The 22,213-nt window shown below is 54.5% G+C and overlaps 1 protein-coding gene across 12 annotated transcripts in view; it reads right to left on the bottom strand.

Annotated features, from left to right (window-relative positions):
- The window catches only part of LOC138758253 (integrin alpha-X-like), a 77,301-nt gene that overhangs the window by 53,490 nt on the left and 1,598 nt on the right, over positions 1 to 22,213 (bottom strand). For 11 of the 12 annotated variants that reach the window (XR_011354228.1, XM_069926896.1, XM_069926897.1 and 8 more), the window contains exons 2-14: positions 19,287 to 19,393; positions 17,405 to 17,463; positions 13,854 to 13,968; positions 13,138 to 13,268; positions 12,646 to 12,791; positions 11,212 to 11,359; positions 9,719 to 9,863; positions 7,270 to 7,343; positions 6,842 to 6,968; positions 6,000 to 6,136; positions 5,478 to 5,615; positions 4,742 to 4,945; positions 4,408 to 4,538 (exon numbers count right to left, since the gene is read on the bottom strand). Coding sequence is in view for 11 of the 12 variants with exons in the window: in XM_069926896.1 (XP_069782997.1) it covers positions 4,408 to 4,538; positions 4,742 to 4,945; positions 5,478 to 5,615; positions 6,000 to 6,136; positions 6,842 to 6,968; positions 7,270 to 7,343; positions 9,719 to 9,863; positions 11,212 to 11,359; positions 12,646 to 12,791; positions 13,138 to 13,268; positions 13,854 to 13,968; positions 17,405 to 17,463; positions 19,287 to 19,393 (1,662 nt within the window). In the remaining variant the exon portion in view is untranslated. Of the gene's footprint in view, positions 1 to 4,407; positions 4,539 to 4,741; positions 4,946 to 5,477; positions 5,616 to 5,999; positions 6,137 to 6,841; positions 6,969 to 7,269; positions 7,344 to 9,718; positions 9,864 to 11,211; positions 11,360 to 12,645; positions 12,792 to 13,137; positions 13,269 to 13,853; positions 13,969 to 17,404; positions 17,464 to 19,286; positions 19,394 to 22,213 lie in introns of those variants that run through there. The other variant, XM_069926901.1, reaches the window with a different exon arrangement.

Genomic DNA, 22,213 nt, shown 5'->3' with positions numbered 1-22,213 from the left:
CTAAACTCCCCTGCTGATGCCATTTTACCGCCCCCACCTCCAAGCCAGAGTTTGAACTGTGCTGTTACCTTAAATACCTTCTATCCACTCTCCAAGCTCCCTGAGAGCTGTGGATAGGATGAAACATTGACATTTATTAATATAATTAAGATGACCTTCACAAAAAATAAAACTTTGCGAGGTCCAGAAAATATCCTATTTACATTAGATTTTCCACAGTCAACTTTTCTTGTGTCTACTTTCCTTTCTCTTCATCTTCTTCATAATTGTCGAACGAAGTCTTCCACCTCTTCTTTCATTTTAAAGAATCTTCCATTGCCTTCTGAGATTTCCACTCTCAAAGTCGCTGGGTAGAGCATCGCGTATCCGAAGTTCTTTTCACGGAGTTGACCCTGTCGAACTGTCTCTCCTCTTTCAGATGACCCCATTACTGAAGGCCTGAGAAAAACCTAATCTCTGTACCATCCCACTTTATTGGAGAGCGGGTACTTTGTGAATGTTCAAAGGCAACTCTCAAGATTACCTCTTCATCTTTGATGCTTTGTAGCCTTACCAGAAAGGGTCGAGGGCGGGGCTTCACCTGTTCTCCTGGGTCCAAGCGTTCAGTGAGCATGTTCAATGTGAACATGATGGCCAAGTTCCTCGGTGTGAAGAATCCAAGTCTTGAAAAATTTCACAGCGTCTCTGCCTTCAACACCTTCTCTCTGGCCAACTATTCTAACATGATTTCTCCGAATGAACTTTTCCATGTGATCAATTTTATCTCAGAGGAGTTGCTTGTCTATTGCCCATTGTTCAGCTTGTTTTATCAGTCTTCAATCTGTTTATCATGTTTACCGTGATCTCTTTCAGCAACGTCCCTTCATGTTTACTGCGATCTCTCTCAGCGCCATCCATTCTTTCAGACAAATCGTTTATTGCTTCACCGATATCTTTCACTGAAGTGATGAGCTCTTTCATGGCATTTTCCACACCCGCAAAATGTTGTCCCCGTCCTTCAAATTCTTGTAAAAGCGTTTCCATCTCTTGCATTTGTCGGGACATAGAGTCAGCTCCCCCTCCCCGCATTGTCCATTGCAGTAGCTGGTGAATTTGGAGCTTCTTCTGTCATTGGCCTTGCCTTTTTTCACGTGCAATCTTCCAGTCGCCTTCAACACTTTGGATTCAAATGTTGCATGTACTGGCTTTTCAAAGCAAAAATTCTAGGAGAAAACACTTTTCGGTCGTCTTTTAGCACTTTTTCTTGGGGAGCTCGGGAAAAACATGTCCGCTCACCACGGCCATCCCCTCTCTCTCTGGCCATCCTTGTCAAGAAAGCATTTCCAACACACAGTCCCTACTGGTTTCTTCTCAGATCTGGCTCGATCTATTACTAGTTGTCCTGGCGAGAGGATGCACCTTGATCCCCAATGCCTTCCATTTCATGTTTTTCAAGGTAACAGCAAGCACCACCTCTTTGCCTGGTCTGTATTTTAAAGTCGAAGTCGTAGCATTGTAGTCTTAGAAGTGATCTCTGGAATCCAGCTGCTGCCTTGTTTAGGTTCTTTCTCTAGATGTGTTCCAGTGGGCGATGATCACTTACCACTATAAACTTACTTCCATACAGAAACTTGTGAAACTTCTCGCATCAATCTACGACCACCAACAGCTCTCTCCCTCAATATTGCCATATCTGCTCTCCGCTGTTAGTGCTTTTGAGGCAAAAGCTATTGGTTTTCCTCCTTGTACTAATGCTGCACCAAGGCATCTATGAGACATATCTACTTGCAGAGTGAGGGCTTTGTCTCTATCATAGTATCTCAACTCCACTTATCTGCATATTATTTATTTGAGCTGGTCAAAACTTCTCTGGTGTGATGGTGAACCCTGAAATTATTTGGGATTTACTATGTAGTCTGACATATGTGGTCTGAAGGAACTTGTGTATTGGACCAACCCAAGGAAACCTCTGAGTTCCTTTTTGTCCTTTGGGTGCTCCATCTCAGCCATGGCTTTTACCTTCTCTGGGCTTGGCTCTACCCCATCAGGAGTGGACACCATTCCGAAGAATAGGCATTCCGTCTCTTTTACGATGCATTTGTCTGCATTAAGTTTAATTCCAGCCCATCTTGTTCTCTCCATGGCCTCATTTAGATGAAGATAATGAGCTTCTCCATCTCTGCCAAAAACCTGGATGCCGTCGGCGATGCCAACAGCACCTTTACACCCCATGTAGGTCTCATCAATCTTCTGTTGGAACACGTCCTGGCTCACCTTTAGGCTGAAAGGTAGTCGCAGGAACTTGTAAACAACCAAATGGACTATTGAATGTTGTTAGTGTTGATTCCTCATCTAGTTTCACATTCCAGGATCCATTCTTGCTGAAGATTTTGGATCCTGTTAATTCCACTGTGATGTCTTCTAGTGTCGGTGTTGGGTAGTGACCCCTTTTTATTGGTTGATTTAAATCTCTAGGGTCCAAACATATTCTCAAGCAGCCATTTGCTTTTTCTTTGACCACTATGGAATTTACCCAGTCAGTTGGCTCAGTCACGTTGGCTATGACTTGCATCCTTTCCATGTCCTTTAGTCCTTACTTCAACTTCTTCTTAAGCTCTAATGATACTGTCCTTGGAGCAGGGACAACTGGTTTGCAGTTTGGATCTTTGATGATGTGATAGTCAAAGTCTCTGAAGCATCCAACTGAACCATCAAAGCATTCCGGGTACATGCTCATGAGCTCAGCCTTGTTCGTGACTGGAGGTCGGGTTCTCCAATGGAGTGTCTCTGTTGATCATTTTGGAAATCTTCTTCGTCTGGATCTCATAATTGACAGACATCAACTGCAACTCCTGGCAGCTATCCAGACCTAGAATTGCTGGTCCGTCTGCATCTACCACGTAGAACGTACGGAGGATGTTCTTTCCCTTATGCCAGCCATTGAACTGAGTTCTCCCTAGCTGATTGATCATGGGTCCACCATAGGCCGTTAAAGTGACCTTTGCTGTTTCCAATGTGCCGTCTTTTGGATATTCTTCTATTATGTTCTCTGGGAACATCTGGCAGTAGAGTCTGTGAGGAAGGACTTTGTTTTGTGATCCAGTATCCAGCTTCACCTTTAGGTTAAATATCGTAGACTTGTTCTGGATTGTTCTCTGTATTTGGATCCTTGTGTGCAACTCACTTCCTTCTTTCATCTTACCCGACATCTCGTAAAGGTGTATGGATTCTATGTCCAGTTTCGGGGTATCTGAGTCCTCATTGTTGTTTCCCTTTATGTGGTGAATCTTCTTCTTGTCTTTTTTATTCACTGGTATTAGTGTTTTCTTCATACCAGACTTGCACATCTTCGCCCAGTGGTTTGCTTTACCACAGGCTCTACATTCAGAACCGTATGTGGGACATTTATTTTGGTCATTGAAGGGGGGGGTTGTCTGCCAGACTTCCTGCAGGTCTTAGGGGTTTGCACTTTTCTGATTGTGTTCTTTTTAGCATCAACCCTTCCTTCTCTTTGCTGTGGGTGGGTCTGCATAGATAGGGATTTCATTTGTGTCCTCATGGCTTCAAAGGCTTTGGCTGTGTCTATAGCTTCAGCCAGCTTCAAGGTATCCTTCCCTATAAGAGACTTTTGCACATTGGGATGGGCTCTCCCCCACATTAGTTGATCAACTAATCTTTCCTCTATATCCTTAAATCTGCATTTTGCAGCAGCAATTTTTAGTCTGGTGTGGAAATTATCAACAGTTTCATCAATCTCTTGAATTAAGCCCTGAAATTCATAGCATTTAATTCTATGATTAGACCTAGGTTCAAGGTGAGAAGCAAACTTTGCGAATATCTGCTCTGGATCATTTTCCTCCACCTCTGTCAGCTCCCAGCTATTAAATAAGTCAAGGCCTCGCTCCACTCTCCAGAGAAATATATAACTTCTCCAATGTAGTTGCATATTTAAAATAATTTTTGAATGCTAAATTACACTTCTGCTGAAACTTTTTAAACCCCCCCCCCCCACCATCACTGGGTGAACTGCTGTTGCTCCAGCCAGTTTTTTTCAAATATTTTTTCTCTTCTTTCCCCTCGTTTTTCAGTGACTTACAGTTATGGCTTTATTCCTGTTCTCTTCTACCGCTACTACCATGTTATCTTCAATAACTTAGAGATGCAAGATTCAAATAACAGAAGACACTTTACTTACTGATGCCTTCCACCATCTCAGGAAAATATGTGTGTGTGTGTGTGTGTGTGTGTGTGTGTGTGTGTGTATATATATATATATATATATATATATATATAAATTTTTTTTTTCTTTTAATATATATATACGCCCCACAGTGGTGCACTACAGTTACTACAGTGACAAGGGTGTATTCTTGCGCGGTTACAAAATAGTTCACATTATCCTGACTATATAACATGCCGGAACCCTACCGGAACACGAAGACTTTTTCCAGCGCACCCACCACAATGTCAGTCAGGCCATCCTTGCTGAGATCAAGTGCCCCATGGATGGCTCGGCCAAAGAACTGGAGGCCCGGTTCCACTTTCGAGGAGCAGATTCGCTGTGGAGAGAGAGGCAGAGGCCTGAGGGAGTAGGGGGATCATATCTGGTGGATGGAGGAACAAGTGCGGGGGGGGGGGAAACGAGGGGATGGAAACGAGGGGATGGAGGCTGAGAAGGAAAGGAGGGGAAGCGGGGATGGAGCAGGGAGAGGGAGAAGGGAGGGAGGAAGATGGAAAGGACAGAGGGGGAATGGGGTCTCACCTGGCTGGGACGCTCCTGGATACCGGTTGCCGTCCCGCAGAACACATAAACGCATCCCTGCCCCCCCTCCTCCAGCGGTGCTCCCACCACTGCGTCCCCCAATCCATCCCCGTTCAGGTCTCCTGGTGAGGCAATGGCCGCTCCAAAACGCGACAGGGGTTCGCCTGGGGTTCCCCACAGCTTGGCTTTGTGCTCGAGGTGCCCCTGGGTGGGGAGAGAGGTAGTCTTAGGGAAACGAGGCCCAAACCCATTTCCTCCCTCCCCTTTCACCTCCCTTCTCCTTCTTTCCTATCTCTTCCCCTCCCCTGCCTTCCACTCTCACCCTACAGTCCCTCTCCCCCTCCTTACCCTCTCACCATCTGTCCTCTCTCCCCCCTCTCTCCACCATCCTCTATCCCCGCCCCCCTCTATCCACTCTCCCCATCCTTCTCTCTTCCCTCCTTCCCCTCACCCCCTCGGTCCCATCTCCCCTCCATTCCCTACCCCTGCCCCTCCCCTCACCCTGTCCCCTCTCCCCGTCTGGCTCCTAATCCTCTCCATCTCTTCTTCCCCCTCCATTCCCTCTCGCCCTGGTCCCCTCTTCCCTCCCCTCCATCCTCTACCTCTGCCCGTCTCCTCACTCCATCCTCTCTCCCCCTCCATCTTCTCTCCCCCATCTTTCTCCCTCCCCCTGCATCCACTCTCCCCTCTCCATCCACCCTCCATTTCCCCTCTACCCCAGCTCTTCTGGACTTACCTCCTGGAAATTGTAGACCAAAACCAGACCCCCGAAGTCCGAGATGAGATGGTGAGGGGCTCCCACCAGCACCAGGTCCGTCCTGCCATCTTCATCAAGGTCAACAGGGCAGATCTCGGCTCCGAAGTAGGAGCCGATCTGCCGGAGACAAAGGGAGAGGGTAAGGAGAGAAGGGATGGTGAGGAGGGAGGGAGGGGACAGTGAGGGAGGGGATAGTGAGGGAGGGGTCAATGAGGAGGGGTCGGTGAGGAGGGAGGGAGGGGATGGTGAGAAGGGAGGGAGGGGACGGTGAGGAGGGAGGGAGGGGATGGTGAGGAGGGAGGGAGGGGACGGTGAGGAGGGAGGGAGGGAGGGGACCGAGAGGAGGGAAGGGACTGTGAGGAGGGAGGGGATGGTGAGGAGGGTGGGGATGGTGAGGAGGGTGGGGATGGTGAGGAGAGAGGGGAGGGACAGTGAGGAGGGAGGGAAGGGATGGTGAGGAGCGAAGGGATGTTTCACCCACCTTCAGTGGAATGTTCTCACCTGCGTCCCCTCCACCTTGTCCAATAGCAATGACTCCCACTTGTCAAAGACAAGCACCATCCCTCGGTGCTGGTATCGAGGGGCTCCTACGACCAGGTATGTCCCCAACTGATCACTGGCTTCCTTCACACTGTAGCCTGAGGCAAGTGGAGCCGGAGGTAGAGTGGGGAGGGAAGGGAGGGGTTGAAGAGGGAGGTTAGGTGAGGGAGGAAGAGGAGTAAACAAAGGGGATAATTGAGAGGGGAAGGAGAGTGTGATGGAAAGGGAGGGAGGGAAGGATAAAGGAGAGGATAGGTGAGTGAGGGGGACGTGGGGAGAAAGATGCAAAGAGAGTTGAAGGGGAGGGAATCGAGGGGATGTAAAGGAGAGGAGTGAGGGTGGGAGGGAGTGAGAGGAAGAATGAGGAAAGGTGTATGTATGCCACATTCACCCCTCCCTGTCTCTGTAACCCCCTCTGGTCCCTGACACCCCTCCCCATCTCTGTAACCCCCTCTGATCCCGTACACCCCTCCCAGTCTCTGTTGTTCCCTTCGGTTGCCTACAATCCTCCCTGTCTCTGTAACACCCTCTGGTCCCCTACACCCCTCCCTGTTTCAGTAAGCCCCTCCTGACCCTACACCCCTCCCTATCTCTGTAAGCCTCCTCTGGTCCCCTACAACCCTCCCGGTCTCTGTAACCCCCTCCGGTCCCCTACACCCCTCTATGTCTCCGTAACCCCATCCAGTCCCCAACACCCCTCCCTGTCTCTGTAACCCCACTGGTCCCCTACACCCCTCCCTGTCTCTGTAACCCCAACCGGTCCCCTACACCCCTCCCTGTCTCTGTAACCCCCACATCCTCACCGAGATACGAATTCTTCATATTCTCCAGGTCTGTGGATTCGTTGATGAATAATTTGCTTTGCGTTCTGAACAAGAAAAGTCCCCCGGACCAATCGTAGGTTCCCACTGCCCCCAGAACGACTGTATCCTGAGGTGGGGGGTTATATTGGTGAGGGGTTATATTGGTGAGGTTGTTTCGAGGGTGGGAAGGTTGATGAGATGTCTCCTCACCATGCCCTCCCTCCCTCCCTCCACACCACCCCCTTCCTCCCCACCATCCCCTCCCTCCCTCCTCACTGTCCACTCTCTCCCTCCCTCTTCCGCACCATCCCCTCCCTCCCTCCTCACTGTCCCCTCCCTCCCCACTGCCCCCTTCCTATCTTCTCTCTACCCCCACCTTCCCCCTCCAACACCCCACCCTGACTAGACTTCCCCCTTCCCAAACTCACTGAGATGACCAGAGAGCTGAATCCCTCCTGGGCCATTTCCAGTTCGAACGAGCTGACTCCTTTCTCCTCCGTCCCTGCAGGAGAATGAGGGAGAGGCACCAATTACCCCACTCAGACCCAAATCCCGGGGTACTCTCACCTCCCCATCCCTTTCTCCCCCCACATCCCAGTGGTCGAACACTTCCCTCTTCGCCAGGTAGAATTAATCCAGATGCTCTGCGCCCGACACCTTATCTATTCCCTGTATTCATGTCAGTCATGGGAAGGAACACTGTCCTGTTCTCCTGGTGGAGTTAGTCCAGGTACTCTGCATCCAACACAGAATATTCAACAGGATATCAACAAGATGCAGTGTTGGGCGGAGAAGTGGCGCATGGAGTTCTGTCCGGGCCAGTGTGAGGTGATGCATTTTGGACAAACCAGAAGGCTGAGACCAGGGTTAATGGTCGGTTACTTCAGAGTGTGGATGAACAGAGGGACCTTGGGGTCCAGATCCCTATACTCCACAAGGTCGCCACAGAGGTTTATGGGATCGTTAAGAAGGCCTGGGGGTTCACAGGGATTCACGAGTCAGGGGGATTGAATTCAGGGGTCAAGAGCTCATGTTACAAATACAAATCACTGGTGAGTCCCCCATGGAGAATTGTGTTCAGTTCTGGTCACCTCATTACAGGAAGGATGTGGAAGCTATGGAGAGGGGGCAGAGGAGATTCACCAGGACATTGCCAGGATTGGAAAATAAGTCTTTTGAGGCAAAGTTTACAAAGAGAGGACTTTTTGGAGCGTAGAAGGATGAGAGGAGACTTGATAGAGGTCGACAAGATTCTGAGAGGCATCGATAGGGTGGACAGTCAGCATTTGTTTCCCAGGGCGGGATCAGCAAACACCAGTGAACGTCTTTACAAATTAGAGGGAGGAAAGCTTAGGGGAGACGTCAGGGAGAAGTTTTATTTTTACACAGAGAGTTGTGGGGACATTGAAGAGACTCAGACAGGACCATGGGAGGAAGAATGGTTCATTGTTTTTTAGAAAGGAATATGTGGGCTGGCAGAACATCGAGGGCCAAAGAGTATGTACTTGTGCTGTAGTTTTTGATGTTCTATGTTCCAGTGATTGTAGGGGGGTGGGTGGTAGATGAGGGATGGACATAAGATGCTGGCAAGCCTCCTTCATCCTTCCCATGAAGGTACATGGTGGATTTGAAGAGGTGGACGTGGAGAGCAGTAAGAAACAAGGTTAAGTGACCCAGGGAGGTCGATGCGAGGAGCAGGGACTAACGGGATGAAATGTCCCAGGGAGGGGAATGTGGAGAGAAGGGACAAATGGGATGAAATGGCCTGGGGAGGTGGTGCAGAGAGCAGGAGCTAACAGGTGAAGTGGCCCATAGTGGTAGATACAGAGAGCAATAACAAACGCTATGAAGTGGCCTGGGGAGGTGCATAAAGAGAAAAGGGACTAGCAGGAGGAAGTGGTCCATGGAGGCAGATGCGAAGAACATGGACCAACGGGATGAAGTGGCCCGAGGAGTTGGATGCAGAGTACAGGGATTAATGGGATGAAGTCGCCCATGGAATCAGACACAGAGAGGAGATACTAAAGGGATGAAGTGGCCCCAGGCGGTGAATGCAGAAAGCAGGGACTAATAGGAGGAGGTGGCCCAGGGAGGCAGATGCAAGAGCAGGGACAATTGGGATGAATTCGCCCGGGGAGGCAGATGCAGAGAGCAGGGACTAACAGGATGAAGTGGCACAGAGAGGTGGATGTGGGGAGCAGGAACTAACAGTATGATATGGCCCGGGAAGGTGGGTTTGGAGAGCAGGGACTAATGTGATGAAGTGTCTTGGGGAGATGGATATGGAGAGCAGGGACTAACGAAATGAAGTGGCCTGGAATGGAGGATGTGGAGAGAATCTACCATTGGGGTGAAGTGTCCTGGGAAGGTGGATGCGGATACAGAAGCAGAGACTAATTTGATTAAGTGGCCTGGGAGGCAGATGCAGAGATCAGGAACTAACTGGATTAAGTTGCCCAGGGAGATTGATGCAGAGAGTAGGGACTAATGGAATGAAGTGGCCTGGGGAGACAAATGTGGACAGCAGGGACAAATGGGATGGAATGGCCTGGGGAGATGGATGCAGAGAACAGCGAATAAAAGGATGATGTGACCTAAAGGATATGAATGTGGAGCAAGGAATAAAGGTAGGATGTGGCCTGGAGTGGAGAATGTTGAGAAGGTATTAATGGGGTGAAGTGTCCTGGGAAGGCAGATGGAGAGAGTGGGGATGAACAGGATCAGGTGGCGTGGAGTGGTAGATGTGGAGAGAAGGAACTAATGGGATGAAATGGCCCAGGGAGGTGGATGAAGAGACTGGAAACTAACGGGATAAGGTGGCCGAAGGAGGCAGATGGAGAGAGCAGGGTTTAATTCGTAGAACCAGCTATTTTGTACCTTCAATGGCAAAAATCTTCTTCTGAAGTTCATTTTTGATGTTGTCTAGTGCTTGGAAGTTATCCACCTGGAACACATTCTTCACACTTGAAGCGATAGTATTCAGCTCTGTCCTGGCAGAATAAGAGTCGAAGGACTTGCCAACCTTGGATAGGCAATGGGATGAGGGTCAGGCACAGAATTACTAAATACCCCCAGGGAAAATGGGGACTTTATGACGAACGAATTATAGTGATGTCATGATGCACGGTCATAAATAGTCATCCAGTTAAGGAGACCCAATGTGGCAGATGTAGATGCAGGGCCTAATGGGGTGAATTGTCCTGGGGAGGCGGATGTGGAGAGCAGGGACTAATGGGGTGAATTGTCCTGGGGAAGTGAATATGGAGAGCAGGTACTAATGGGGTGAATTGTCCTGGTGGGGGGTGGATGTGGAGAGCAGGGAGTAATGGGGTGAATTTTCCTGGGGAGACAAATGTGGTAAGCAGGGACTAAGGGGGTGAATTCCTTGAGGAGGTGGATGTAGAGGGAAGGGACTAATGAGTTGAAATGTCCTGGGGAGGGGGATGTGGAGAGTCGTGACTAAAGAGATGAATTGTCCTGAGGAGATGGATTGGGATAGCAGGGACTAACAGGGTAAATTGTCCTGTGGCGGCAGAAGTGGAGAGCAGGGACTAATGGGGCGAATAGTCCTGGTGAGGTGGATGTGGAGAGAAGGGACTAATGGGGTGAATTGTCCTGGGGAGGCGGATGTGGATTGCAGGGACTAATGAGGTGAATTGTCTTGGGGAGGTGGATGTGAAGTCCAGGGAATAATGGTGTGAATTTTCCTGTGGAGGTGGATGTGCACAGCAGGTTCTAGTGGGGTAAGTTGTCCTATGGAGGTGGATGTGGATAGCAGGGACTAATGGCATGAATTGTCTTGGGAAGGTGGATGTAGAAAGCAGGGACTAATGAGGTGAATTGTCCTGGGGATGTAGTTGTGGAGAGCAGGGACTAATGGGGTGAATTGAACTGAGGTGTGTGTGGAGAGGAGGGACTAATTGGATGAATTGTCCTGGGGAGGTGGATGTGGAGAGCAGGGACTAATGGGGTGAATTTTCATAGGGAAGTGGAGGTGTAGTGCAGGGACTAAATGGGTGAATTATCCCTGGGATGTAAATATGGAGAGCAGGGACTAATGGGGTGAATTGCCTTGGGGAGGTGGATGTGGATAGCAGGGACTAATGGGGTGAATTGGCCTGGGGAAGTGGATGAGGAGAGCAGGGACTAACAGCGTGAATTGTCTTGGTGAGGTAGGTGTGGATTGCATGGTCTAATGGGGTGAATCCTCCCAGTGAGACAGATGCTGGGCACAGGGATTAACTGTGAAGTGTCCAACGTAGTGGATACATGGTGCAGGGACTAATGGGATGTGGTATCCTGGGAGGTGGAGTGGGGTACAGGGAGGGGCAAGGCTTGTTTGCGGAGTGCGACCCTATTGATTGCCTCACCCCAATAGCGTAACGTATGATGTTTTTCTGATTGGCAGCCTTGATAGCTTCATGGAAGTTTGTTTGCTGTGATTCCCCATCCGTAATGGTGATCATGACTCTTCTGGCATCTTGCCTTGCTCCAGCCCTCGAAACGAATATCTCATTGCTGCAGCCAATGAAGTGAAAGATATGGATCGAGGCACTCCCACACTCCCTCCTCATCTCCCTCTCCCCTGGGACCCTCCCTCCTCATTCCCCCTACCCTGGGTTGCTCCCTCTTCACTGCCCCTGCCTGCGAATTTGTCACCTCCATCGACCCTCCCTGCAAGAGGATAGACAAGATGCAGAGTAGGGCAGAGAAGTGGCAGATGAAGCTCTATCCAGGTCAGTGTGAGGAGATGCATTTTGGACAAACCAGGAGGCTGAGTCCAGGGTTCATGGTCAGTTACTTTATAGAGTGGATGAACAGAGAGACCTTGGGGTCCAAATACATACATCCCTCAAGGACACCACACAGGCTGATAGGATCATTAAGAAGGTCTGTGGGAAGCTGGGATTAATTAGTCAGGGGATTGATTTAGGAGTCCACACGTCATGTTACAACTCCACAAGTCTCTGGTGAGACGCCACTTGGCGAATTGTGTTCACCTCATTACAGGAAGGATGTGGAAGCTACGGAGAGGGGACAGAGGAGATTCACCAGGATGTCGCCTGGATCGGGAAACAAGTCTTTATGAGGCAAGGATCATGGAGCTGGGACTTTTCTCTTTGGAGTGTAGAAAGATGAGAGGAGACTTGATAGAGGTCGACTAGATTCTGAGAGGCATCGATAGGGTGGACAGCCAGTGCCTGTTTCCCAGGGCGGGATCACCAAACACCAGAGGATGTGGGTACAAAGTGAAAGAAGGAAAGTTTCGGGAAGGCATCAGGGGTAAGTTTTTTTACACAGAGAGTTGTGGAGGCCTGAAATGCCTTGTCGGAGATGGTGGTGGAGGCTGCGACATTGGGAGTATTTTAGAGATTCTTAGACAGGCAGACGGATGGTAGAGGGTTACGGGGTGGGGCGGGGTTAGTGCTTTTTGTTAAGGAATCTACAGGTCGGCTGAACATCGAGGACCAAAAGGCCTGTAGTGCTCTATGTTCCTGTGATGGGGGATGAGGGATGGATGAAAAATGCTGGCAACCTTCAACATTCCCAAATATGTGGGGGATGGGTGTTAAATGCTGGCAGTTCTTCAGGGCCGGCACAACATCGAGGGCCAAAGGCCTGTCGTGTTCTTTGTAGTAAAGTGAAGGGAGGGAAATTTAGGGGAGACATCAGGCGTAGTTTTTTTACAAAAGGGTCGTGGGGGGCCTGGAACGCCTTGCCAGGGGCGGTAGTGGAGGTTGGAACATTTGGGGGCATTTAAGAGACAGACAGACCCACGAAACCCTCTCCCCCATCTCACTCACGCCACAAACAGCATCCCTCTTGGCGTGTTCGTCCCTCCTCTCATCTGCGATATCCCGTTGACGAGGTTCTGTTTGTGGCTTACAGAGTTATATGTATTGAAGTTGAACTCCTCCTGCACCGACGAACTGAACTGCACGACAGCAAACTGTGGAGCCAGGCCAGGGCACAGGGGTTAAGGAGCGCTGGCACACGGTATTTCTGTCCGACTCCGGAAGCCCTGCCCAGTTTCCACGCGAGGGGCGCGCGCGGGGATGGAAAGGGGTCCTCGATGAGTCTGCGTGCCGGCTTAGTCCTGGGAGGGGGTTTGGGTGTGGAGGCGGGAGGCTCCGGAGGATCCCCTCTGCCGCTCTCGGTACAGGTGAGCGCTTTGTGCGTGCGCAATGCCTGCGGGTTTTCCCACCGAGGTCCGGAGAACGTCGCGTCTTCGGCCTGGGTGATCAGCGTGAATTAATTGGGGAGCGGTTCTGGAAGGGCCTGGAGGTGGGGGTTACCTGGGTGCTTATGTGGTTGAACTTCTGCAAGATGGCCTTTATAAACTTCTTCATCTGCCAGAAATCATTTCTAGATACACTCCCCGACCCATCGATGAGGAAGGCCATGTCAAGGAGCGCCCGGGGGCACTCTGGAGGAAAAAGAGAGGAAGGGGGTGTTTGTATGAAGCTCTTCCTCCCCCTCCACCCCTTTCCCTCCGTAATGGTGATCATGACTCTTCTGGATTCCCCTCCACCCCCTGCCTCCATTCCCCACCCCTTCGTTCCACTCTCCTCCCCTTTTCAGTCCGTTCCCCTCCACCTCCCTCTCCACTCCCCTCTCCCTCCGTTCCCCACCACCACGCCCTCCTCTCCCCTCCACCTACTGCTCCATTCCCCACCACCCCTTCTCCCTTTGCTCCCCATCTCCTCTCCCTCCGCTCCCCAAACTTCTCACTCTGTTCCACCCCTCTCCCTCCATTCAACAGTGTGTGTGTCAGTGTATGTGTTTGCTTGTTTGTGTGTCTGTATGTCAGTGTGCGTGTTTGCTTGTGTGTGTGTTGTGAATGTGTGGGTGTGTATATGTGTGTGAATGTGTTTGTATCTGTAAGGAGATGAATTGAACGGACCAACCTTCTCCTCTGTGGAATAGACCAGAGAGAGGGGCCGAATGCCCATCTCCTGCTAAACCGGCCCCCGAAGAGTGGATCAGGGAGGGTGAGATCACCCCCAGTTACCTGGAAGTGACTGTGGTATCCTCTGGCTCTGGGATTGCATACCATTGAAGACATAACAGAACCCGTTGATGAATGTGTTAGTGTGGCATTCGTAATGGTACCTTGGGGCACACAACTGGGAGGGAGGGCATGGGGGAGGGAAGGAGAGATGGTGGTGATAGGGGGGAGGAAAGAGATAGAGGGAGAGAGTGAGAAAGAGCGTTCAACTCATCACATAACCTCTGTACCGAGAGTGTGCACGAGACGGGATAGTTAGTGCTAGTTTTACTCGGTGCCTGATCCCGGGAGAGTGTGATGGGATGGTGGAGAGGGTGATGCCTGCCTCCAACACTCCTGACCATTCACCGTGTCAGTCCCCATCGAGGTCTTTCTGTTCTACCACACTCCCCACTGTTCACCGTGACAGTACCCGTACCGTGAGGTTTCTCTGTTCCACAACACTCCCCACCATTCACTGTGTTGTTTCCTGTACCCTGTCCTGAAATGAATTTCACTGTTTGTGGTTAGAGGGAAGTTTTAAAGCATAAACATTTTGAAAAGAGAAGTTATGAAAGGCAGGAAGAAGGGTGGAAGGAAACTGAACTGGATTCCAAAAACAATCAGAGGGGAAGTGTACTGGCTGAGAACTGAAAATAAGGTTTTGCTTAGGTTGTTTCCAGCTGAAATCTTAATCACAACAAGTCATAACCTTCAAGTTAGTGGCCAGTAGCACTAACTTCTGTGGTGAAAGCTTTGCGAGACTGGTCATGGCCAGAATTTAACACGTACTGAAGCAAAGTTCTGGACCCGCCGCCATTTGCCGGCTGTCACAATCGCTCCACGGCAGATGCAGCATCGCTGGGTCTCCATTCAGCTCTGGATCACCTCGAAAACAGCAACTCATACACACGGCTGCTCTTCATCGATGACAGTTCGACCTTCAGTGCCATTATTCCCTCAGAGCTGGTCGAGAAGCTCCAAACTCTAGGCCTCTATACCCTCCTCTGCAACCGGGTGTTCGACTTCATCATCGGAAGTCCACAGCCAGTATGAATCGGAAACTATGTCTCCTCCTCACTGATCAACACGGGCGCACCCCGAGGACACGTGCTTAGTCCACTGCTCTACTCATTATACACCCATGACTCCATGGCCAGACAGTGATAGAAGGGTCAATCCCATAGAGCACGTACAGAGAAAACCGCAGACACCCGAGAACTGTAGGCGGGGCGGAAGCTAGCACCCCTTCAACGACCGCGAGGAACGCCCTATGTAGGGTTGGAAGTGCAGGACCTGTGTGAAGGTCCATCACTGGGGAAGGACATGGTCTGGCATGGAAAAGAGAAAGAAAGCAAGAACACAGGAGGAAAGTATGTCCCACCGTGGGAAGTGACAGCAGTGACTCCAACTCACTGACGCTTGACGTCAAAACAATCCTCCTCCGTGAGACATCTAAGAAAGGGAAGGGAGGAGAAAGTGAATTGTACACCACAATCCAAGTGAAGGGAAAGATTGCAAACAATCCGACAACATTCAACTTGAAAATAAAGTTGGACACTGGATCACAAAGCAACGTCCTCCCACTCAGATGTTCCCCGAGAACGTGATGAACGGGGTACCCGGAGGAAGGCACACTAAGCATCATGCTCACAGCATATCAGTGGCCCCATGATTAAACAACTAGGATGAGTCAAAATAAAAGGCAGACATAAAGGAAAGAGCATCATATGCACATTCTTCGTGGTCAACACCGACGGACCGACAATCCTAGGCCTGAATAGTTGTCAGGAATTGCAATGAATCTCTGTAAAAGATGAGATCTAGGAGAAGGAAATGTCCAAGTGGATCAATAGCGACACCCCGCTCGGGCAACGCCCTCTGATCACAAACAAGGCTGAGCTCATGGACATGTACCTCGAATGTTTTGGAAATTTTGAATACCACATAACCATAGACACAGAATGCAAACCAATAATCCATGCTCCACGGAAGGGGCCAACAGAGCTGAAACAAAGGCAGGAGCTGGAAGATAAATGAGTGATAGCGAAAGTGGTCGAGCCAACGACTGGGTGAACTCCATTGTAATAAAGGAAAAACCAAATGGCCGTCTGAGAATATGTCTGGATCCCACGACTTAAACCAAGCAATCAAAAGGGGTCGCTCTTCAACACCAGCATCACTTCTGAACGAGCAGGATCCAAAATCGTTAGCCAAGACATCTTCTAGCAAAAGATCAATGAGACCTACAGGGGATGCAAGGGCGGGGTCAGCATTGCAGACGGCATCCAGGTCTTTGGCGGAGATGGGAAAACCCATGACCTTCACCTACAGGAAGCCGAGGAGAGAACAAGAGGGGCCAGGATCAAACTCTGTGCAGACAAATGCTTCATTACGGAGAAGGACAACCTTCAACAGATCGCTGTGAACCTCACTTGTCACCGAAAATGGGATGGGTAATAAATGCTGGGAAACCTCCCAGCGTCCTCATGGGCGATGAGAGATGGGAGATAAATGCAGACAAACCTCCCAACATCCACAAGGGCAATGAGGGATAAGAGATAAATGATGGTGAACCTCCCAGCATCCCCATGGGCGATGAGGGATGGGAGATAAATGTTGGCAAACATCCCAGCATCCACAAGGGTGATGACGGATGGCAGATAAATGGAGGCAAATCTCCCAGCATCCACAAGGGTGATGAGCCATAAGAGATAAATGATGGTGAACCTCCCAGCATCCCCATGGGTGATGAGAAATGGAAGATAAATGTTGGCAAACATCCCAGCACCCACAGGCGATGAGGGATAGGAGATAAATTCTGGTGAACCTTCCAGCATTCCCATGGGCGACGAAGGAAGGGTGATAAATGCAGGTGACACTGTTGTCTTTACTGCACAAGGTACGAGGACCGACACAGTGGGGAGTGGCGTAGAACTGAGAGACCTCGGGGTACGGGGACCAACACGGTGGACGGTGAGGAGAGTTATAGAACTGAGAGCCCTTGGGGTATGGGGACCGACAAGGTTAACGGTGGGGAGTATTGTACAACAGAGAGACCTTGGGGTACGGGGACTGATACAGTGAACTTTGGGGAGTGTTGTAGAACAGAGGGACCTCAGGGTAAGGGGAGCAACACAGTGAAGAGTGGGGAGTGTTGTAGAACAGAAGGACCTCAGGGTATGAGGTACGGGGACCAACACGGTTAATGGTAGGGAGCATTGTACAACAGAGAGACCTTGGGTTACAGGGACCGACACAGTGAACGGTGGGGAGTGTTGTAGAACAGGGAGACCTCAGGGTAAGGGGAGCAACACAGTGAACGGTGGGGAGTGTTGTAGAACAGGGAGACCTCGGAGTATGGGGATCAACACGGTGAATGGTGGGGAGTGTCGTAGAACACGGAAACCTCGGGTGACATGGTGAAGAGTGGGGAGTGTTGTAGAAGAGAGAGACCTCAGGGTACGGGAACCGGCACGATGAATGGTGGGGAGTGTTGTAGATCAGAGAGACCTCAGGGTATGGGGACCGACACAGTGAACGGTGGGGAGTATTCAGGTTGGGATGATACTCACCACAGCCTTATTCTTTTTGGCGCTGAGTGACAGTCCGAGGTTTTCTGTACCTGGGGGGACTGTTGGGGATGAAAATAAGGGAAAAGGTGAATCAGAGGTCACGGGAAGCCATCCTCCCCCTCCTTCCTCACTGTACCCTCCCTCTACACCATCCCCCTCCCTCTTCACTATCCCCTACCTCCTAACTGTCCCTTCACACTGTCCCATCCCTCCTCTCCGTAACCTCCATAACGCCACACCATCCTCATGCTCCTCATTGTCCGATCCATCCTTCCTCACTGTCCCTTCCTCCTCACTGATGCTCCCTCCTGTCACCGCCCTCCACACCATCCTCCTCTCTCCTCACCTTCTCCTACATAATGCCTCATCATCTCCTCCCGCCTCACCGTCCCCTACCACCCGCCTCACCGTCCCCTACCACCCGCCTCACCGTCCCCTACCACCCGCCTCACCGTCCCCTACCACCCGCCTCACCGTCCCCTACCACCCGCCTCACCGTCCCCTACCACCCGCCTCACCGTCCCCTACCACCCGCCTCACCGTCCCCTACCACCCGCCTCACCGTCCCCTACCACCCGCCTCACCGTCCCCTACCACCCGCCTCACCGTCCCCTACCACCCGCCTCACCGTCCCCTACCACCCGCCTCACCGTCCCCTACCACCCGCCTCACCGTCCCCTACCACCCGCCTCACCGTCCCCTACCACCCGCCTCACCGTCCCCTACCACCCGCCTCACCGTCCCCTACCACCCGCCTCACCGTCCCCTACCACCCGCCTCACCGTCCCCTACCACCCGCCTCACCGTCCCCTACCACCCGCCTCACCGTCCCCTACCACCCGCCTCACCGTCCCCTACCACCCGCCTCACCGTCCCCTACCACCCGCCTCACCGTCCAACTCCCGCCTCACCGTCCAACTCCCGCCTCACCGTCCAACTCCCGCCTCACCGTCCCCTCCCTCCTCACCGTCCCCTCCCTCCTCACCGACCCCTCCCTCCTCACCGTGTCCTCCCTCCTCACCGTGACCTCCCTCCTCACCGTCCCCTCCCTCCTCAACGTCCCCTCCCTCCTCAACGTCCCCTCCCTCCTCACCAACACTCCCTCCTGTCACCTCCCTCCACACCATCCTCTTCTTTCCTCCTCATCATCTCCTACATAACACCTCACCATCTCCTCCCTCTTCACCATCCCCAACCTCCCTCCAGACTGCCCCCTCCCTGTCATCATCTCCTCCCTCCTCACCATCCCCTCCCTCCATCCTCACCGTCCTCTCTCCTCTCGTCACCATCCCCTCCCTGCCATCGTCTCCTCCCACCTCACCATCCCCTCCCTCCAGACCGTCCGCTCCCTGCCATCATCTCCTCCCTCCTCACCACCATTACCTCCCTCCAGACCGTCCCCCTCCCTGCCGCCCTCCCCACCCGCCCTCCTCCCTGCCGCCCCCCTCCCGCCCTCCTCCCTGCCGCCCTCCCCTCCCGCCCTCCTCCTGCCGCCCTCCCCTCCCGCCCTCCTCCCTGCCGCCCTCCCCCTCCCGCCCTCCTCCCTGCCGCCCTCCCCTCCCGCCCTCCTCCTGCCGCCCTCCCCTCCCGCCCTCCTCCCTGCCGCCCTCCCCTCCCGCCCTCCTCCCTGCCGCCCTCCCCTCCCGCCCTCCTCCCTGCCGCCCTCCCCTCCCGCCCTCCTCCTGCCGCCCTCCCCTCCCGCCCTCCCCTCCCGCCCTCCCCCCTGCCGCCCTCCTCCCTGCCGCCCTCCCCTCCCGCCCTCCTCCCTGCCGCCCTCCCCTCCCACCTCCCCGGCCCCTCCCTCCTCCCCGGCCCCTCCCTCCTCACCATCCCTTTCTACCTCCTCACCATCCCCTCCCTACTTGTCCCTGAGGGTCCCTACCTGACACGGAGAGCTTCTCACATTCCTGGTCCGCGTACCGACACTTGAACACCGACCCGCTGGGAGATCCGTTGTTGTCCCGGTTCAGTGGAGCTCCCACCAGGGTCCTGATGGGGATGGGGATGGGATGGGGCTTCTTACAGAGTCTGGGTCACCCCCTCCAATCCCCTTTCCCACTCCTGTCCACATACCCCTCCCTGCCCCTTTCCCCCTCCCTGCCCCTCCCCCCCTCCCTGCCCCTTCCCCCCTCCCTGCCCCTTCCCCCCTCCCTGCCCCTCCCCACCCCTTCCCTTCTCCCTCCTCTCCATACCCCTACTCTTCCCCTCCCCTCTGCCTCCTTTCCCTCCATTCCCCCTCCTCCTGCCCTCCCCTCTCCTCATTCTCTCCTCCCCTCACCCTCCTCCATTCCCCTCTCCGCACCCCTCCCCTTTCCCCTGCCCTCCCCTCCTTCTCCTCTTCCCTCCCACTCTCCTCTCCTCAACCTGCCCGCCCCCTCCTCTCCCCTTTCCCCGATAAGTATGGAGTTGGTTCGTGAAGATGAGTGGGGTGTGAAGGGTGTAGGAGGTGAGGGATGAGCAGGAAATAAGGGTGGGAAGGGGAGGACGGGAGAGGATGCAGAGGGAGAGAGAAAGCAAGGAGGGAGAGAAGGAATGAGGGAGTGTAAGCATGCGAGTGAGGGATTGGAAGAGGGTGAGAGTGAGGGGGTTGTGGAGGGAGGGAATGGATGGAGGGAGGGGTGAAGGGTGAGGGAGGGTGGGAGGGGATGAGGGAGGGTGGGAGGGGATGAGGGATGGTAGGGAGGGGAGAGGGAGTTAGTGAGGGGATGTGGAGGGAGGGAGAGAGTGATGGATGGAGGGAGGGATGTATGGATTTAAGGAGGTAGGAGTGAGGGAGTGTGAGGAGTTGCGGACTGAGGGAGGGAGTGAAGGAGAGGAAATGTGGGAGGGGATAAAGAGGGAGGGAGTGAAGGAGTGAGTGAGGGAGGGATGGAGGGAATTAGGGAGGGAGTGAAGGAGAGGAAATGTGGAAGGGAATAAAGAGGGAGGGAGGGAATGAGGGAGGGCATGAGGGAGGGAGGGAGGGAGGGGATGAGGGAGGGAGGGAGGGATGAGGGAGGGAGGGAGGGGATGAGGGAGAAAGGGAGGGGATGAGGGAGGGAGGGAGGGGATGAGGGAGGGAGTGAAGGAGAGAAATGTGGGAGGGAATAAATAGGGAGGGAGTGAAGGAGTGAGTGAGGGAGGGAGGGGATGAGGGAGGGAGGGAGGGGATGAGGGAGGGAGGGAGGGATGAGGGAGGGAGGGAGGGGATGAGGGAGGGAGGGAGGGGATGAGGGAGGGAGGGGATGAGGGAGGGAGGGGATGAGGGAGGGAGGGAGGGAGGGGATGAGGGAGGGAGGGAGGGGATGAGGGAGGAGGGAGGGGATGAGGGAGGGAGGGAGGGGATGAGGGAGGGAGGGAGGGGATGAGGGAGGGAGGGGATGAGGGAGGGAGGGGATGAGGGAGGGAGGGGATGAGGGAGGGAGGGGATGAGGAGGGAGGGGATGCCGGGGAGGGGATGCCGGGGAGGGAGGGAGGAGGGGATGCCGGGGAGGGAGGGAGGGAGGGGATGCCGGGGAGGGAGGGAGGGAGGGATGCCGGGGAGGAGGGAGGGAGGGGATGCCGGGAGGGAGGGAGGGAGGGGATGCCGGGGAGGGAGGGAGGGAGGGGATGCCGGGGAGGGAGGAGGGAGGGGATGCCGGGGAGGGAGGGAGGGAGGGGATGCGGGGAGGGAGGGAGGGAGGGGATGCCGGGGAGGGAGGGAGGGAGGGGATGCCGGGGAGGGAGGGAGGGAGGGAGGGATGCCGTGGGGGAGGAGGGGATTCCGGGGAGGGAGGGGGGAGGGGATGCCGGGGAGGGAGGGGGGAGGGGATGCCGGGGAGGGAGGGGGAGGGGATGCCGGGGAGGGAGGGGGGAGGGGATGCCGGGGAGGGAGGGGGAGGGGATGCCGGGGAGGGAGGGGGGAGGGATGCCGGGGAGGGAGGGGGGAGGGGATGCCGGGGAGGGAGGGGGGAGGGGATGCCGGGGAGGGAGGGGGGAGGGGATGCCGGGGAGGGAGGGGGGAGAGGATGCCGGGGAGGGAGGGGGGGAGGGGATGCCGGGGAGGGAGGGGGGAGGGGATCCCGGGGAGGGAGGGGGAGGATGCCGGGGAGGGAGGGGGAGGGGATGCCGGGGTGGGAGGGGGGAGGGGATGCCGGGGTGGGAGGGGGGAGGGGATGCCGGGGTGGGAGGGGGAGGGGATGCGGGGAGGGAGGGAGGGAGGGGATGCCGGGGAGGGAGGGAATGCCGGGGAGGGAGGGAGGGAGGGGATGCCGGGGAGGGAGGGGATGCCGGGGAGGGAGGAGGGAGGGGATGCCGGGGAGGGAGGGAGGGAGGGGATGCCGGGAGGGAGGGAGGGGGGGAGGGAGGGGATGCGTGGGGGAGGGAGGGAGGGGATGCTGGGGGGGAGGGAGGGAGGAGATGCGGGGGGAGGGGGGGCGTAGGGGTGGAGGGGGGGCGTAGGGGGGAGGGGGCGTAGGGGGGGAGGGGGGCGTAGGGGGGGAGGGGGGGCGTAGGGGGGAGGGGGGCGTAGGGGGGAGGGGGGCGTAGGGGGGGAGGGGGGGTAGGGGGGAGGGGCGTAGGGGGGGAGGGGGGCGTAGGGGGGAGGGGGGCGTAGGGGGGAGGGGGGCGTAGGGGGAGGGGGGCGTAGGGGGGAGGGGGGCGTAGGGGGGAGGGGGGCGTAGGGGGGAGGGGGGCGTAGGGGGGAGGGGGCGTAGGGGGGAGGGGGCGTAGGGGGGAGGGGGGCGTAGGGGGGAGGGGGGCGTAGGGGGAGGGGGGCGTAGGGGGGAGGGGGGCGTAGGGGGAGGGGGGCGTAGGGGGGAGGGGGGCGTAGGGGGGAGGGGGGCGTAGGGG

Source organism: Narcine bancroftii, chromosome 3 (assembly GCF_036971445.1).
Source record: "Narcine bancroftii isolate sNarBan1 chromosome 3, sNarBan1.hap1, whole genome shotgun sequence".
Lineage (NCBI taxonomy): Eukaryota > Metazoa > Chordata > Chondrichthyes > Torpediniformes > Narcinidae > Narcine > Narcine bancroftii.
This window is presented reverse-complemented; position numbering and strand designations above follow the sequence as displayed.